The sequence below is a fragment of the Ipomoea nil genome, unplaced genomic scaffold (assembly GCF_001879475.1).
Source record: "Ipomoea nil cultivar Tokyo-kokei standard unplaced genomic scaffold, Asagao_1.1 scaffold3054, whole genome shotgun sequence".
NCBI classification, from domain to species: domain Eukaryota; kingdom Viridiplantae; phylum Streptophyta; class Magnoliopsida; order Solanales; family Convolvulaceae; genus Ipomoea; species Ipomoea nil.
In genome coordinates this window covers 620,013-638,117 of record NW_017619482.1, presented here as the reverse complement: position 1 = coordinate 638,117, position 18,105 = coordinate 620,013, and the positions used below count along the sequence as shown (strand labels likewise).

Here is an 18,105-nt window from a genome sequence, read left to right as displayed (position 1 = left end):
TCAACCTGGCGGTTGTATTTATAGAAGAGTTAAAATAGAGTCTGGTGGAACATTGTCCCAGTACATAGCAGTATTGAAACTAAGTGCTGAAGTAGCTAATGTATGAGCTAATAAATTCTGTAATCTAGGAATATAAAGCACTGAACAATAATTAAAGGTAGACATATAGGTTCTGCAACTATCGATAGCATAACCTAAATTTTCACTACTTCATCTAAATTTCTTAAATTATGAATTTCTTTATCTATAATAATTCATTCAACAATAATGGTTGAATAAATGAGTACTGAGCAAAACACCTAAATGACCGGTATCGTATTCATTCATTAATCTTGTATATTTGTGCATTCATTAAATTAAATATATTATAACCCTTTGCAACAAAAATACTTGGTTACTATTTAAAAAAAGTTTAGTAACAATCAGTGACGGATCCAGAAATTTTTTTCAGTGGGGGCAAAACATTATAGTTTCAAAAATAATGAAACACTTAAAAATATAGTCATAAATATTATTGGATATAGACGAAAAATAAAACACATTAAAATTTTATAAAAATATTCATAACAAAATATGAAACATAATTAATTTGATCAAATAAAAAATACATTATAAATTATAAATCTCATTATTAATATAAAAAAATTATATATATATATATATATATATATATATATATATATATATATATATTTATTTAAAAAGCCATAAAGGAGCTGTTAAAAAAACCATAATAAAACCGTTAAAAGCCAAACATAAGGGGGTTAAAGAAACAGTTAAAAAACCTTTGCTAGCCTCAAACACGACTTTCCGAACTCATCCAACTTGTCTTATGTTTACTTTCATCAGTTTTCAAATATTTATATGTAAAACATGCATGAACTATATATACGTATATACATACAAGGGCTATATATGGTGTGAGGATGCGGTGAGTGGGGGGGCAGATGCTCCCACTGCCCCACGTACTGTAGCTCTGCCCCTGGTAACAATTATAATGAATCTCCAATATTACCTTGTATTCATAAACTATGAGTTACATATTTAAATAAACAAATTCAACATTAAATTACTTATGCATGAACTTCTCATATATAATCTTGCATTGATATACTTTTAAATATTTATTTAATTATAAACATTGAGCGTTAACTCATTCGTGCAATGCGTGTGTAAACTAGTAACATTTAAAAGACCTACGACGTCGATTTTTTTTTTTGTTAATTAATTTGTTTATTTTAAAAAGAGCTACTACGTACAAAAACCGACACTACTGGAAATTATGGATTTTCCGACCACCTGAAAGTAATCTTAAATCAAGTCGAAAGCAAAAAGTGATCGGAAATAGCAACAAAGATTTTTCCGGATACCAAAAGTGATCGGAACAAGGCTTTCGACTTGATTTAAGATCATTTTCAGGTGGTCGAAAATTCCATAATTTCTAGTAGTGCGACGTCGTATCTTAAATAAAAAAATATATAATAATTTTTTTTTTTTTTGATGAAACCTATAATAATTTTTATTTTTAAAATGCTAATTTTATAAAAAATCGACGTTGTATACTCGTCTATTAAAAAAATAAAAATAATTCATAAGCACGATGTAGGTTTTTTTATAAACCAACGTCATAAATTTATTTAAAAAAAAAAAATTTAGAAGTATACGAAGTCGTATACCAATTTATAAAAAAATTAGTTAAGTTATACGACGTCAGTTGTATAAATAACAACGTTGTACTGTGTTTTTATTTTTTATTTAAAATTATTTACAATGTTGGTTTTTATGAGAAACCGACGTGAAAAGTTTTGACGTCGATTTTTTAAAAAATTTATCGTTATATGTTCGGCGTTGTATGTTATTTTTGTAGTAGTAAAATTTGAATTTTGTGATTACCAAACTCAATTGACCAATTTGATTAGATGTTGCCCCATTAAATACATTTTGCCATTAAATCCGTTGTTGGCACGTCAAGCACGGTTTATCCTAATGGACGAATTTGAGGTCCATTGACTTAATGCCTTATTGAAATAATTTTGTATTAGGTCCACTGAATTAAAATCGTATTGAAAATTATTTATCTGAGCCATTTTCCTTTTCTTTTTCATTTACAATTTATACTTTGTATTTATTTGGAGATTTATATTTACTTATCCAGGCTTACAAATAGAGAACACTTTAGTACTTTTAATTTTTGAGTGAAGATAAAAACTTATCATTCTATCCAAATGTCTGTACAAAAAAATTTCATCTTGTGATCTTATTCAATAAAATAAAAGACCACAATAAAATTAACTAACTTAATTAGATCGAGATGACACATTAAATATGTTTTCGCATGAAAGTCGTTGGTACGTCAAGCACGGTTTGTATGGACGAATTTGAGGTCCATTGACTAGAAAGAAGTATTATATGAAAAAGGTTTTGTAAAATTTTCATTAAAAATAATGAAGTAATAAGTGTGCTCCAGTTTTTCCAACATAGTACCCCAGACACCACGGATTAAAAGCTGCCTTTTACTAAGTTAATGGATTCAGTATTTGATAAGATTTTTTTTATTTTAATAAACCCAACATTTTCAATTTTGCCATAATATATCAACCACAACTAATTAGTCAATGTTCTCAATAACAGTTTAGTTTCTCAGTGGAATTCGAACCCCATCTAATCATTGAAAGCAAGACTAAGGGTGTGTTTGGTTCGCACATGGGAATGGGAATGAGAATCGGAATTTGAATGGATATCAAATACTTGGTAATGGTAATGTGTTTTAGTGAAAGTATTTTGCATGTTTGGTAGTAGGGTAGAATGGAAATGATTAATAATGCGATGAAACCCTTATAAAATAAGGAAATGAGTTTTTCCATTAATGGGGTATTTCAAACCCATAATTGTGTTTTAAAAACCAAGTCAACCAAATAATAACAATCACTTTCATACCCATACTTAGTGCTAAACCGCAACGAAACACACATTAAGAGTCTATTTGAAAACCTAAAAAAATAACTTTAAGAAATCCTTTTTTAGATTTTTCCTTGTTTGGATAATTAAAAAAAAAAAGTTAATGGAAAATTTCATTTTGTCAGGAAAAAAAAACTCCAAATTTGAAAAATAACTCCCAATTTAAAAGAACTCCCAACATTATTATGATGCAATATAACTCAAAATGTGTATTTTTTTACATTTATGTATTCACTTTAATTTGTATTCTTGAGCTCTATATATACTCTGATCTTTCCACCCAGTCCCAGTGCACTCATCAGTATAATAAAGTTTGTATCTTCTCCACAAAATGAGCTCCTCCCTATTTTGTTTTTATGCCATATTTGCCTTCCTCTGCAAAGCTTCCTTCTCCCTGCCCGGAAATGTTTCTGATCACGGAACATTACTTTCACTAAAGGCCAACATGATCGGAGATCCTCTTCAATCATGGAATGAGTCTACCCATTTCTGTAATTGGGTTGGAATAAGTTGTGGTCGCAAACACCAACGAGTTGTAACAATCGATTTGGAGTCGAGCAACCTTCAAGGCTCTTTGTCCCCTGCAATTGGGAACTTGAGTTTCCTTAGAGAATTGATTCTTTACAACAACACTCTATCAGGTATAATTCCTAAAGAGATGGGTAGACTTAGAAGATTAAGTGTGTTGGTTCTGGAAAGTAATATATTTTCAGGTGAAATTCCAATAAACCTTTCTCATTGTGTTAGTCTAACAGATTTTTATTTGGAAAACAATAATCTAATGGGTACATTTCCTTTGGAGTTTCGATCACTGTCCAAACTTGAGTACCTTTCGGCTTTCACAAACCACTTGATGGGAGAGATACCTGCTTACATAGGCAATTTTTCATCACTCAATACACTTTCTATTGGTGAAAATAATTTCAGGAGAAAAATTCCTACTTCTTTTGGATGCCTGCAGAAAGTTTTTTTTATTGATCTACATGAGAACTACCTGAGTTCTACCATTCCCATATCCATTTTCAATCTGTCATCATTGAAAGGTTTTGATGTATGAAAAAATAAACTTGAAGGATATCTTCCTTCAAATTTAGGATCTACCCATCCAAATCTAGAGTATTTTTATATTGGTTATAATCTTTTAGGAGGGCGACTTCCCATCTCAATGTCAAATGCCACAGCACTACACCATTTTGATGTTCGTCATAATGATTTTTATGGAGGGGTACCGTCATTTAGTGGACTTAGACTAAAATATTTTTCACTTTATGACAATCCGCTTGGTAATGGAAAATCCACTGATTTGGATTTCATGTCTTCTCTTCTCAATAGTACTGCTACACTAGCGGTCCTGTATCTTGAAAACTGCAATTTTGGAGGGGTTTTGCCCAGATTCATAGCAAACTTTTCAAGTCTTGTGGATTTTTTCATTGCAGAAAATGTCGTAAGTGGTACTATTCCTAGTGAAATTCGTCTTCTTGTTAACTTACGACGCCTAGACTTATCAGAAAACCAGCTAGGCGGTACTATTCCAAGCTCGTGGGGAAGACTTCAACAACTCAATGGTTTAAACCTTGGAGGAAACAAATTGTTTGGTGAGATTCCAATTTCATTGGGAAATCTGTCCTTTCTTAGTCGGCTTTACCTACAATTCAATGAGTTGCAAGGTACTATACCGACAAGTTTTGAAAATTTTAAGTATTTGTTAGAATTGAATCTTTCCAGAAACAAACTCCAAGGAAATTTTCCCAAAGTTATCTTCACATCACTTGTGCATTTAGACCTCTCTCACAATCACTTTACAGGTCCTCTTCCGGTAGGGATTGGTGGGTTCAAAAATTTGGTGTCACTAAACCTCTCAAACAACATGTTTTTAGGCACACTTCCAAGTACTATTGGTGCACTGAGTAGCTTGACTGAACTCAACATCAATCATAATCTTTTCCATGGATTTATCCCTCCTTTCAGTTCTTTAAAAAGCCTTGAAATTTTGGATCTATCTTGTAATAACCTCACAGGAAAAATACCAGAAGTTCTAGGTAAACTTCAGTACTTGAAGCGGTTGAATTTATCATTTAACCATTTGGAAGGTGAGCTACCTACTGAAGGGATTTTTAAACACAAGACTGAAGTTGAGCTTGTAGGTAACAACCTTTGTGGAGGTATTCCACAATTTGGGTTGCCAACATGCCCAAGAGAAGGAGAAAGACAACATCTGTCCCATATTCTAAAGTTGGCAATTTTAATTTCGAGTGGGACTTTGATTCTGTTGATAATTGTGGCTCTTAGTGTGTTCATTTACAAGAAGAAGAACAAACAGCCTTTAACGTTGGATGCAACAATAGAGTTCATGCCTAAGTTGTCATATTGGAGTATCCAGAAGGCAACTAATGAATTTTCTAAATCCAACATAATTGGTTTTGGAAAATTTAGTGCTGTTTACAAAGGCATTCTTGATGGTAGTTTGGGAATAGTTGCAATTAAAGTGTTCAAGCTTCAAGTGAGAGGAGCATCTAAGAGCTTTATGGTGGAATGTGAAGCATTGAGGAAAATTAGGCACCGAAACTTGGTAAAAGTTTTTACCACTTGTTGTAGCATCGACCATGAGGGTAATGACTTCTTGGCCATTGTTTATGAGTATATGATCAATGGTAGTCTGGACAATTGGTTGCACAATCACTCAAAAGACACAGGAGAGAATAATGATTCAAAGAGTTTGAACTTGTTACAGAGGGTAAATATTGTCATTGATGTGGCGAATGCACTTGATTATCTTCATAATCATTTGGAGACAGGTTTAGTACATTGTGATTTGAAGCCAAGCAATATTTTGTTGGATGGAGACTTAGTTGGTCACGTGGGTGATTTTGGAATAGCAAAGTTTCTTCCCACGGAAGTTACACTTGCATCTTCATCTAACCAAGTGAGTTCATCTTTAGGAATTAAAGGGACATTTGGATATGCCGCTCCAGGTAAAATATTCTCCTTGAAACTTTTAAGAGAGAATCACTTCTAATTAAACATAAAAACTTTAAAAGTATATATATTTTTGTGAAAGAATACTAATGCTTGAATTTGAATTTTTTCAGAGTATGGGATGGGAAGTGATTTGTCAACATTTGGTGATATGTATAGCTATGGGATCCTTTTGCTAGAAATGTTTACCAGTAAAAGTCCTACTAGTGATATCTTCACTAATGGCTTAACTCTTCATAACTATGTTAGAATGAGCATGCCTGAGCAAGTCACTGAGATTGTGGATCCAAAGCTATTACACAAAGAAGCTAATGCAACACCTCAAAGTCTTGTACTTCATAACCAGATAATAGAATGCCTTGCATCAATTCTTAAGATTGGAATCGCTTGTTCCGTGGATTTACCTAGGGACAGAATGAGCATTGGCCATGCAGTCAAGGAGTTGCTTTCAATCAAAGACATCATTGTGGAACTTGGAGACATTAGGACCATTCCTCGGTGAGGTAATTCATTTGTGACTGTCCTTAAATTAGTGCATTGAAAATTTTCAAGTGTTCCATCTAAATTAAATGTCTAAACTGATAGTTGGATTGCCCATTTATGTTTATATATTATATGCTCAACAAGTGTAATGTTTTTGTTTCATGCCATATTCAATATTGGTCGATGTCATACTACCATGTGGATCTATGAAAGTTAGAGCAGGCTGTATCAAGCAAGCGAGCAGTGGAGTTTGCAACTTCAACAATCCAATCAGCAGATCAGAGACTGAGATCAATCAAGCAAGGAAGCAGAGTATGGGGATTGATTCATTCCTATTGTTCTTGATTGAGAATTTGATTTTATTTTATTTCGTTTGTGATGTTGGTTACTTTTGAAGATTTTGTTCATTTCCCTTTTATACTTAATTATTAATTAGTTTGAGAGTTCCTTGCAACTTCTTTTTATTGCAAATTGTTTTTCTCCCTTAGTTTAGATAATGTTTCTCTGTAGTCGCTGGAGTTTACTGATAATTGTAATAGAAAAAAAAAAAAAAACTCCCAAAATATCCATATGTAATAACTCAAAGCAAGAAGTAAAAACATATGTGCTATTAGGAAAAGGAAAATGACTCATTTTCTGTGAACTATGCTAGCTAGTAGCATTAACCAGGGCCGGTCCTATCGTTTTATAAGCCTAGGGCGTAGCAAAAAAAATGGGTCCTATATTAAATTAATATATATTTTTATAACTAAAATTTAAATAAAATAAAAGAAAAATATTAATCACAAGTTTTTAACAATTATACATACAAATGAAAGCAATTCTAGATGCATTCTTAAATCTAAAATAGTCCATAACTGCATCGGTGCTTTCATAAATAAAAAATTATAGTTTATAAAAATAAATAAATAATTTAAAACCAAATGAGCTTATAGAGAATCACATTATTATTATAATAAATAATAAAATAATTTTTAATAAAAATTTATAAAACAAATTTACGCATGGCAAAAAATCTTAATTATTGGGAACAATAAATCAAAATACTTTAAACGTGATAAAAGATATTCATAATAAAATATGAAACATAATAAGTTATGCATCTTCTATATTGATATCATATTTATAAATATACTTTTTAAAATTAAATCAATTTCAAAATTTTCTAGATTAATTTGGATACGATGATGTACAATAGACTAAGATAATTCATAAAAAATTAAACTATCTTTTAAAATATTTTCATAACTAAATCACAAAATATAATACATATACATAACTCATTATAAAGTTCACAAAATAATACATATTTTAAATATTAGTAGTAAATTACTTGGATAGAAATATATTCAAAATTTGATATTAATCATAAACCAATCTATATTATAAATCTTACTATAATTATAAAAAGGTAAAAAATCACAAAGTTACAAATTAAATTTAAAAAATACAAATTAGAAATATAAATAACTCATTATAAAGTTCACAAAATAATGCATATTTTAAATATAAGTAGTAAATTATTCGAATAGAAATATATTCAAAATTTGATATGAATCACAAATCAATCTATATTATAAATCTCACTATAATTATAAAACGGTTAAAAAAAATTACAAAGTTAAAAATTAAAATTAAAATATAAATAAAGAGTAAGGAGGAAAATCTTAATGCTATATAAGTAGTAAATTATTCGAATAGAAATATATTCAAAATTTGATGACTCACAAATCAATCTATATTATAAATCACATTATAATTATAAAAAGGTAAAAAAAAATTACAAAGTTAAAAATTAAATTAAAAATATAAATAAAGAGTAAGGAGGAAAATCTTAATGCTAAGTTATATTAGATATAAAGGGATTTGATAACCAAACCTCATGCATTCAAATCATAAACACTACCAACTCAGCTGCCTTTCAATACATTAACATAACTTCATACTAAATTACTATAGGAAACATCCATAGTATATATAAAATATATTGGGATAGGGTGGTGGGCCCCTTCCAAGAGTGGGCCCTGGGCAAGGGCCCAGCCTGCCCTTGCCTAGGGCCGAGTCTGGTTATATTTGGATAATAACAATATTATGTAAAATTGATTGTCCCCAATAGGAAAACATGTAATATACAAATTTTCTTTCACACATGCCTCATAAAATATGCATTTGAAAAATGGAGACTACTGTGTAACATATATATAGTAAAAATTTGATTCATCATCTTTTACCCAAGGTGACGCATTAGCTCATGACATACTATAAAGTAATTTGCGTATTTTAAATTTTTAAAATTTATCGCAACATATGGAGTACCCAAAAATATATGCAATCAACGATCTAAAAATGACATATATAATTATATACGAAAACATACACATTGAATGAAATTTTAAAGGTACATAACAATCATAGAGAAGTTGTCAAATAAAAATAGATCATTTAAGATTTCCAAAATGTTATCCTCAACTTTTTATATATTAACATCATGAATAATAGCAATTCTATCGGGATTGACATAGAATTTGCAGGACAAATAATTCAATTTTGAACAATATCATACATCAAAACCAAGAGATAAAACTGAAAGATAAACTCGGATGATAAATCTGAAATGTAGAATATTTTGCCTAAAAAAAAAAAAACTTGGCGCATACAAAACTTGCAAGGTGAATTTTGGATTCACCTTGCGCAGGGACGGAGCTATATTGTCTCTACAGGGCCCCCAATTTTTTTTTTTTTTTTTAGTATTATAATAGATATTTTTTTTTTGGCCCCTCTCCCCACAAAATATTAGCCCCTCCTAGCTTAGCATTAGCCAGGTACAATAGTACCATTGAGACTCCCAAAACAATTAAACAAATATTTTTTCTTTTGAAACTCCCAAAACAATTAAACAAATACTTCTTCTACTCTTCCAGAACAAGCATTTGGCTTCTCACTCTTGATTTTCATCTTCTTCAAACATCTATTCTTCTTCTCTTCAATAATTAATCTGGTAATCTTTTTTTTTTTTTTGAAGCTTTAAATAATTACTTTTTAATTTTGTATTATTATATATTTTATGGAAGAATGCATTTATTATTAATTTCAACTAGTATTTTCACCCATGCGATGCATGGAATGGAATTGTTGTAATATATTAAGAATATTTAAATCGATATATAATTATTTAAGAGTTAATTTCACCAGAGGTCGTTTATCTTTTCTGACAATTCCAAATTTAATCATAGACTATAGTTATTAATTATTACGATTTATTCTATGTTACAACTCTTACGTTAATATTCTTACTATTATTATTAACACTTAATTACTTTTAGATATTATTATTACCACTTATATTATTATTATTATATTATTATTATTATTAGTTTCTTTTCAAGTACGGTTAGTATATAATGGTCGTGAGGCACAATAATAATATAACCATAATTAAATATTCTTGTATTGTATTCCGGAGTTAATGTCATTTTTGGTCCTAGACTTATTGAAGCATTGACACTTTTCATCCTCCATAATAAAAATTGCCACTTAGTAGACACTGTTATTGGTCGTTGGACAGTTTTGATCCTCCGTCAATGAAGCCGTTTGTTGACCGTGAATTAGATGAGCTTTTCTGTCTTTTTATGTCTTATTCTTCTAATCTTGTTTAGACCAGCGCTGCTGTGACTCCTGTGAGGCGAGATGGCGAGACTTGGCGGCTAAGTAGTAACCGTCGGTAGTGAGTAGCAGCGAGGTTCTTCTCCGGCGAGTTGTGGGTACGGCGGCGAGCATACGAGGCAGTAACTCCTTCCGGCGACAGACCAGTAAGGCAGATCTGGCGGTGCAGCAACAGATCCGGCGAGGTTGGGGCCTTCACCGGTGGTTTTTGGTTCCGGCGAAGCAGAGAGGGCAGCAGGTCGGCGAACCCTCCTATGGTAAATAGCAATTGTAGTTGTAGATGGCGTGATGTAGAATTTGCACCTGTAAGTCCTCCCTTCCATATTGTCCACAAATATCATTCTCATCTCTCTCTCTCTCTCTAACCACAACTACTTGGTGCACAACCTCAAAAACTCTGTTATTCTACCAGAAATTCATTGAAGTTTCAAGCTGAAAATGTGGAATCCGCCGCTCCCCAAAAATCGCATTGTCTGAGGTGTTGGAATGGCCGGTGTTGACTTCCTGGCTGTTGTAGCTTCATTCCCCAACCCGGATGATAAAATTCGGAGCACCAGCTTTGAGGTTCAAGGAGGTGGTAACACTGACAATGCTTTGATAAAATCCGGATGATAAAATTCGTCTTGGTATTAATCCAAGGATCATATCTAAGGTTGCTGATGACTCGCATGGCGAAAGAATACTTGATGAGCTTGAAAGGGATGGTGTTGATACATCTTTTATGGTGGTGTCCAAAGGAAGAAACTCACCATTCACATATGTCATTGTTGACAACCAAAAAAAAAAAAAAAAACTCGCACGTGCATTTTCACTCCAGGATATCCACCCATGATATCTGAGGGTCTACATACCCAAATCAAAATTGTCTTCAGTGCTTGGAGTAAATATTGTCTACTTAGATGGAAGGCTGCATGAGACTGCTTTGATTGTAGTGCATGATGCAAAGAGTAGGGGCATACCTATTATAGTTGATGCAGAAAGGTTAAGGGAGGGGTTGGGTGATATTCCTGACTTTGCTAGTTATGTTGTATGCTCGACAAAATTTCCACAAGCATGGACTAACACCCTTTCTATTCTAACTGCACTTGTTTCTATTATCTTGAGATTGATGTCAAATGTAAAATTTGTGATTGTTAGTTGGGTGAAGATGGTTTCTTAATGTTAGAAAGGACTGAAGCGGATAACCTCAGTTTGAAGAAATGGATGTAGCAGTGATCAATGGATGGAGAAATACAAGGATTAGAACATAAAAAGACAGAAAACCCCTTATAATTCACGGTCAACAAACGGCGTCATTGACGGAGGATCAACACTGTCAAACGATCAATAACAGTGGCTACTAAGTGGCAATTTTTATTATGGAGGATGAAAAGTGTCAATGCCCCAATAAGTCTAGAACCAAAAATGACATTAATTCTTGTATTCCGTGAGTCACAATAATAATATAACAATAATTAAATATTGTTCAATTCTATATTCTTCTAGGATTTCTATTACCATCATTAATTATTCCCAAATTTACCATAATTAAATAATTTGACCAATTATAAAGAAAGATTATTAAATAATGCACGGGACAATTGTTTAATTAAAAATTTTAAAAATTCATTAATAAAACATAAGGTTCTCATAGTTTTTTCTTAGAAACTCTTTAATAAAGTATTTTTTTTTTTAGAAATTGGTGGGCCAAACCGCCTACGGCAGTTTGCGGTGGATAGATCTCGAAAAAATACGCAATTTCAAAAAAACATTTGTCTAAAACGGACAACGGAGTCAAAGTGATGCCTTGCCGAACTTTTGACACTTTACAACTTAGTGTCAAAAGTCAAAAGTTATTAGGAGGAGAGATTTTTTAGGAATTGGGCGGGAAGTTAAAATTTCAGGATTTTGTTTTTATATATAGTATAGATTGTATTACAGTATTTTATAATAATATGAGAATAGAATTTTAACGCAGAATTATTGTACGAATGGAAAGTAGAAATCAATATATTTTATTAGGAGGAGAGATTTTTTAGGAATTGGGCGGAAAGTTAAAATTTCAGGATTTTGTTTTTATATATAGTATAGATTATATTAAAGTATTTTATAATAATATGAGAATAGAATTTTAACGCAGAATTATTGTACGAATGGGAAAGTAGAAATCAATATATTTTATTAGGAGGAGAGATTTTTTAGAAATTGGGCGGGAAGTTAAAATTTCAGGATTTTGTTTTTATATATAGTATATATTGTATTACAGTATTTTATAATAATATGAGAATAGAATTTTAACGCAGAATTATTGTACGAATGGGAAAGTAGAAATCAATATATTTTATTAGGAGGATAGATTTTTTAGGAATTGGGCGGGAAGTTAAAATTTCAGGATTTTGTTTTTATATATAGTATAGATTGTATTACAGTATTTTATAATAATATGAGAATAGAATTTTAACGCAGAATTATTGTACGTATGGGAAAGTAGAAATCAATATATTTTATTAGGATGAGAGATTTTTTAGGAATTGGGCGGGAAGTTAAAATTTCAGGATTTTGTTTTTATATATAGTATAGATTGTATTACAATATTTTATAATAATATGAGAATAGAATTTTAACGCAGAATTATTGTACGTATGGGAAAGTAGAAATCAATATATTTTATTAGGAGGAGAGATTTTTTAGGAATTGGGCGGAAAGTTAAAATTTCAGGATTTTGTTTTTATATATAGTATAGATTGTATTACAGTATTTTATAATAATATGAGAATAGAATTTTAACGCAGAATTATTGTACGAATGGGAAAGTAGAAATCAATATATTTTATTAGGAGGAGAGATTTTTTAGGAATTGGGCGGGAAGTTAAAATTTCAGGATTTTGTTTTTATATATAGTATAGATTGTATTACTGTATTTTATAATAATATGAGAATAGAATTTTAACGCAGAATTATTGTATGAATGGGAAAGTAGAAATCAATATATTTTATTAGGAGGAGAGATTTTTTAGGAATTGGGCGGGAAGTTAAGGGTCCGTTTACTAACAGAAAACTGTTCTCTGTTTTCATTTTCTAATTTTTCAGTTTTCATTCTCTGTTTTCAATTCTCTGTTTTCTGTTTAGAAAACTTGTTTACTAACACAAAATTGTTCTCTGTTTTCTGTTTTTTAATTTTTTAGTTTTCACTTAAAATTTAGTTTATTGAGTTCAATCAAAATCTAAAACATTATATATAATTTAATTCTTAATTTTGATAATGTAAATAATGTCTAACTTTAAAGTGTAAGCAAATAAATTATATTTAAATAAGTAAGGTAAGTAGAAAAGATAGAAAATAGTGATAAGTAAAATAAGATGATAATGAATGTAATCATAGTAATGTGGTTATAGTGACATATAACTAAATAGATGATAGATGATTCTGTTTTCTATTTTGAAAACAGTTTTTAAGTGTATTTCAGTTTTCCGGAAATTTTCAGAAATTATTTTCAGTTTTGAAAATGGAAACTGTGTTAGTAAACATGTTTTCTGTTTTCTATTTTCCAGTTCCGGAAATTCTCAGAAATTTCCAGTTAGTAAACGGCCCCTAAAATTTTAGGATTTTGTTTTTATATATAGTATAGATTGTATTACAGTATTTTATAATAATATGAGAATAGAATTTTAACGCAGAATTATTGTACGAATGGGAAAGTAGAAATCAATATATTTTATTAGGAGGAGAGATTTTTTAGGAATTGGGAGGGAAGTTAAAATTTCAGGATTTTGTTTTTATATATAGTATAGATTGTATTACTGTATTTTATAATAATATGAGAATAGAATTTTAACGAAGAATTATTGTACGAATGGGAAAGTAGAAATCAATATATTTTATTAGGAGGAGAGATTTTTTAGGAATTGGGCGGGTAGTTACAATTTCAGGATTTTGTTTTTATATATAGTATAGATAGATTGTATTACAGTATTTTATAATAATATGTGAATATATAATTTTAACGCAGAATTATTGTACGTATGGGAAAGTAGAAATCAATATATTTTATTAGGAGGAGAGATTTTTTAGGAATTGGGCGGGAAGTTAAAATTTCAGGATTTTGTTTTTATATATAGTATAGAAGTATAGATGGTTGCTGAGACTTTTGATTTACACGCTAACTCAAATTAACTCAAATTTTTAATCAAGTGATTATAATGATTGAATTCTTTTTATTTGGATTTCACAATTTGTTCGAAGAGCTAAATCAACAAACACATACATACTTGATTGCCTAACATTCCTGCATGAATTCTTTTTTTGAATGCATTCCTGCATGAATTCTATTTGTATCTTATTTTCAATCTCATTCATATGCATCAAATTAATTTTAAAAAATGAATGCGTTAAGAACGATAACACATGTTTTTAAACACGTTAAAAGCGATAAATTTTTAGAATATATTTGCAACGAATTTTATAGTTGAGATTATTTCATATGACAGTGCCAGCCCGTGACCCATTATATTATTGTGCCAACTTTAATTAGTGAAGGTTTTTGTGCTTTGTTAGATGAAATATGAGATTATAGATGAAGGAGGAAAACTAAATTATTGAGTAATAATTTAATATTTTAAAATTGAAAAGAAGAAATGGTTCACGGGTTGAACTTCTATATAGCGCTCAATGAGCGTGTAATTTTCATGGGACACGTTAGAGTGGTTGCCACATTGTTTTTTTTTTTTTTTTTTTTTTTTAATGTATTTAGTTTTTGTATTTTAAAGCTTGCAAAGTTGATATAGTAAAAGGTCCGTAAAAGAAAAAGAACTTACCAAAAATAAATCAAATCATTGGTATTACCTTCTTTTAAAAAAATTGGTATGAGCTAGTGAATAATATATATATGAAAAAACGAAACTTGACTTCTAATATTTTTTGTGCTCAGGCTATTTGAACTCAACTTGAATAAATTTAATAAATATTAGCTTTACAAATAGGAGAATTTTGTTTATATATACATATAGATTTTTAAAATTTATTAATTAAGTGCATAAAAATTTGTTTTTCTATTATTTTATTTTCAATTTTTACCAGGATTGTCGCAGAAGATGGTCATGATTCAATCCTTAATTCTAAAGCTTTTTATATATATGTGATTTTGTAATATATATATATATATATATATATATATATATATATATATATATATATATATATATATAAATCTATACTAATAATATAACTATAATTAAATAATCTTCTATATTTTATTACCATCATTAATTACTCTATAGTCTACCATAATTAAATATTTTGACCAATACAATGACAATTTGGATTACATATATATGCATTTATGTTTAGGCATGAATAAAGGTAATAATAATATATTTATTTAATCTATATAATAATATATTTGGTAAGCTTTGGTATTAGGAAGTAACGCATTACATATATATGCATTTATGTTTAGGCATGAATAAAGGTAATAATAATATATTTATTTAATCTATATAATAATATATTTGGTAAGCTTTGGTATTAGGAAGTAACGCATTACATATATATGCATTTATGTTTAGGCATGAATAAAGGTAATAATAATATATTTAATCTATATAATAATATATTTGGTAAGCTTTGGTAAGTAATCAAGTATACAATATACATATACACGTATAAAATATATAAATTGGATGATGTTACAAAAATGCTCCTAAATTTTGGGGAGAAAACTTTGCTCTTAGGATTTTACTTATACTTATATATATATATATATATATATATATATATATATATATATATATATATATATATATATATATATATATATATATATTGATAGATTTATAATTAAAAAATAACATTTAGAAATTTTAAAAATTTTGTTTTAAATTTTGTATGATTAATATAATGCATACATATATGTATGTATGTATGTATTTTAAAAAAAAAATTATAAATATTTATTAAAACATATTTTGTTAATTTTATAATTTTATTTTCTTAATTGTATTTCATATTTTATTCGTTACTCCGTATAATTTATGAAATTGTCACAAATATTTCCACAGTAAAAATATTATATTTCTCAATTTCATTAATTATATTAATTATAATTATCAATTTAAATCAAAATTATTAAAAATATATAGATTCACATTAAGAAAACCTTATTAATTTCGGATATTAAACTATATATTTAAATTCATATATTTAGATTAAAGTTGAAGTTATAAATAATTAAGTTTCAATAAGTTTATTTATTCCCTAAATTATATATGAGTAATAATGAATACTTTTCTATATTAAATTATGCTTATATATGATTTACCCGTATTAACCATCACTATATTAGATTAATATATAATTCTTTTAATATAATATATTATTAAATCTAAACATATGGTTAATATTTATTCAATATTATTACGAAAGTATTACAATTATAAATTTTATTAAATTTTAAATGGCTTAGCATATCGAAGCAAACATGGTAAGTCAATAACATTATTTCAAATTAGAAAAGTGATTTTAATACTGTATTCAAACTAAGCTACAGTAGTTCATAATTTTTTTGTCCAAAAAAAAAAAGTTTAAAAGGCAAGAAAAACCTCTTGAAGGGATAGACAAACTACTCAGTATTATAGAAAATGCACACTTTAAAAATGAAGAGATTGAGTCGAAACAAAGCTCAACGCTTTTATATATTAACAACTAAAAAATGCTTTGAATTTCATTTTGATTTTACAGTATTCTTATCATGCTTCCCTGTATATCTCTTTACATATACACAGAATCCGTCCCTCTCCAAACTTTATCCACTTGATGAGCAACGAACTCTATTGCTTCTCGATCAATCTTTCTAGATCTGTATCTTCTCCACAAAAAAAAAAAAAAAAAAAAAAAAAAAAAAAAAAAAAGAAGAAGAATATATCAACATTATTTTTATTACAAACCACTTTTCTTATTTAAATATAAAAAAATCCAAAACAAAACAAAACCCAAAAAAAAAAAAAAAAAACTAAGATAATGAAAACCTCACCTGTGCAAATCACGTATCAGCCTCAACTGTGGAAGATCACAGGATGATTAACAAAAGTCAATGAAATGATGGGGAAGATACGGGGTGGAGAAGCCCTACCAATGTGGAGAAGGAAATGATGGGAAGGCTAGGAATTAAAAGAATTATAAACTTGTATTTATAAGTAGAAAATACTAATTCAAAAGGAAAGTATAATAATTTATTTATTTAAGATATTATTATTATTATTATTATTATTATTATTATTATTATTATTATTAGATTACAGAAATGCCCCTAAGTTTTGGGGGGAAAACTTGCTAGGAGGATTTTACTTTTATATATATATATAGATATATAGATATAGATGTTCAAAGTTTTTTTTCTTTATTTCTTTAAGTTTATGCTTTTAGTTTTCTTCCATTAATGGCGAACATCAAGCTAGTAGAGGTTGAGAAACACACAAAGAATTCAGATTAAACAAATCAGTGCCTCAGTCTGTACTCATACAATTGAATAATTTCAAACAACAAAAATGAATTTAATTTGGTTGGCAAAAAAAAAAAAAAAAAACATGAAAACCTAAAAAATACACCGAAGAAGTGAGAAGAAATAAAGAGAAATTGCTACATATAATCAAAGTAATTAATTAAACCACAACCCCAAAAAAAAAAAAAAGATGAAATTTTTGAAGAAGAAAGAGAAAAACAAAAGTGAAGATATACTTTAATTTAAATTGATTTTCACATGACTGCATGTGCAATGTAATTCAGAATCTGACACTAAACACTTAGAAGGACTAAACTCTTTAAGACTTTATTTTAACAGGTTGTTCCTATTAGTGAGGAAAAAGTGGAGTTCTAAAAGAAGGAAACCTCACAGTTTGTTCACATGGGTTCATATCATCTCTTTTTATTTCGAAGGTACATAAAACTCACTTTTAAAATCTTATTTCAATTTTGTTATGTGCATTATTTACATTATTAGAAGTGCTAACTTGAATACCAGAATTCTAGATGGACTTGTGTGCATTAAATAT

General features: G+C 28.9%; 1 protein-coding gene across 1 annotated transcript; it reads left to right on the top strand.

The window, feature by feature from the left end:
- Positions 1 to 3,587: 3,587 nt before the first annotated feature.
- On the top strand, positions 3,588 to 6,796 carry LOC109163951 (probable LRR receptor-like serine/threonine-protein kinase At3g47570). Its single transcript, XM_019312684.1, has 5 exons — positions 3,588 to 3,599; positions 5,267 to 5,567; positions 5,610 to 5,930; positions 6,048 to 6,432; positions 6,631 to 6,796. Exons 2-5 carry the CDS (start codon positions 5,309 to 5,311, stop codon positions 6,632 to 6,634), a joined length of 969 nt encoding a protein of 322 aa, XP_019168229.1. The 5' UTR covers positions 3,588 to 3,599; positions 5,267 to 5,308; the 3' UTR covers positions 6,635 to 6,796.
- Positions 6,797 to 18,105: the final 11,309 nt, after the last annotated feature.

What these genes read in the sequence shown, in the direction of transcription:
- LOC109163951 (XM_019312684.1), top strand. Translation starts at nt 5,309, where the DNA reads ATGCCTAAGTTGTCATATTGGAGTATCCAGAAGGCAACTAATGAATTT. An exon ending in TTGTAGCATCGACCATGAGG is followed by an intron (nt 5,568 to 5,609) that starts GTAATGACTTCT and finishes ATATGATCAATG; the next exon opens with GTAGTCTGGACAATTGGTTG. An exon ending in ATTTGGATATGCCGCTCCAG is followed by an intron (nt 5,931 to 6,047) that starts GTAAAATATTCT and finishes GAATTTTTTCAG; the next exon opens with AGTATGGGATGGGAAGTGAT.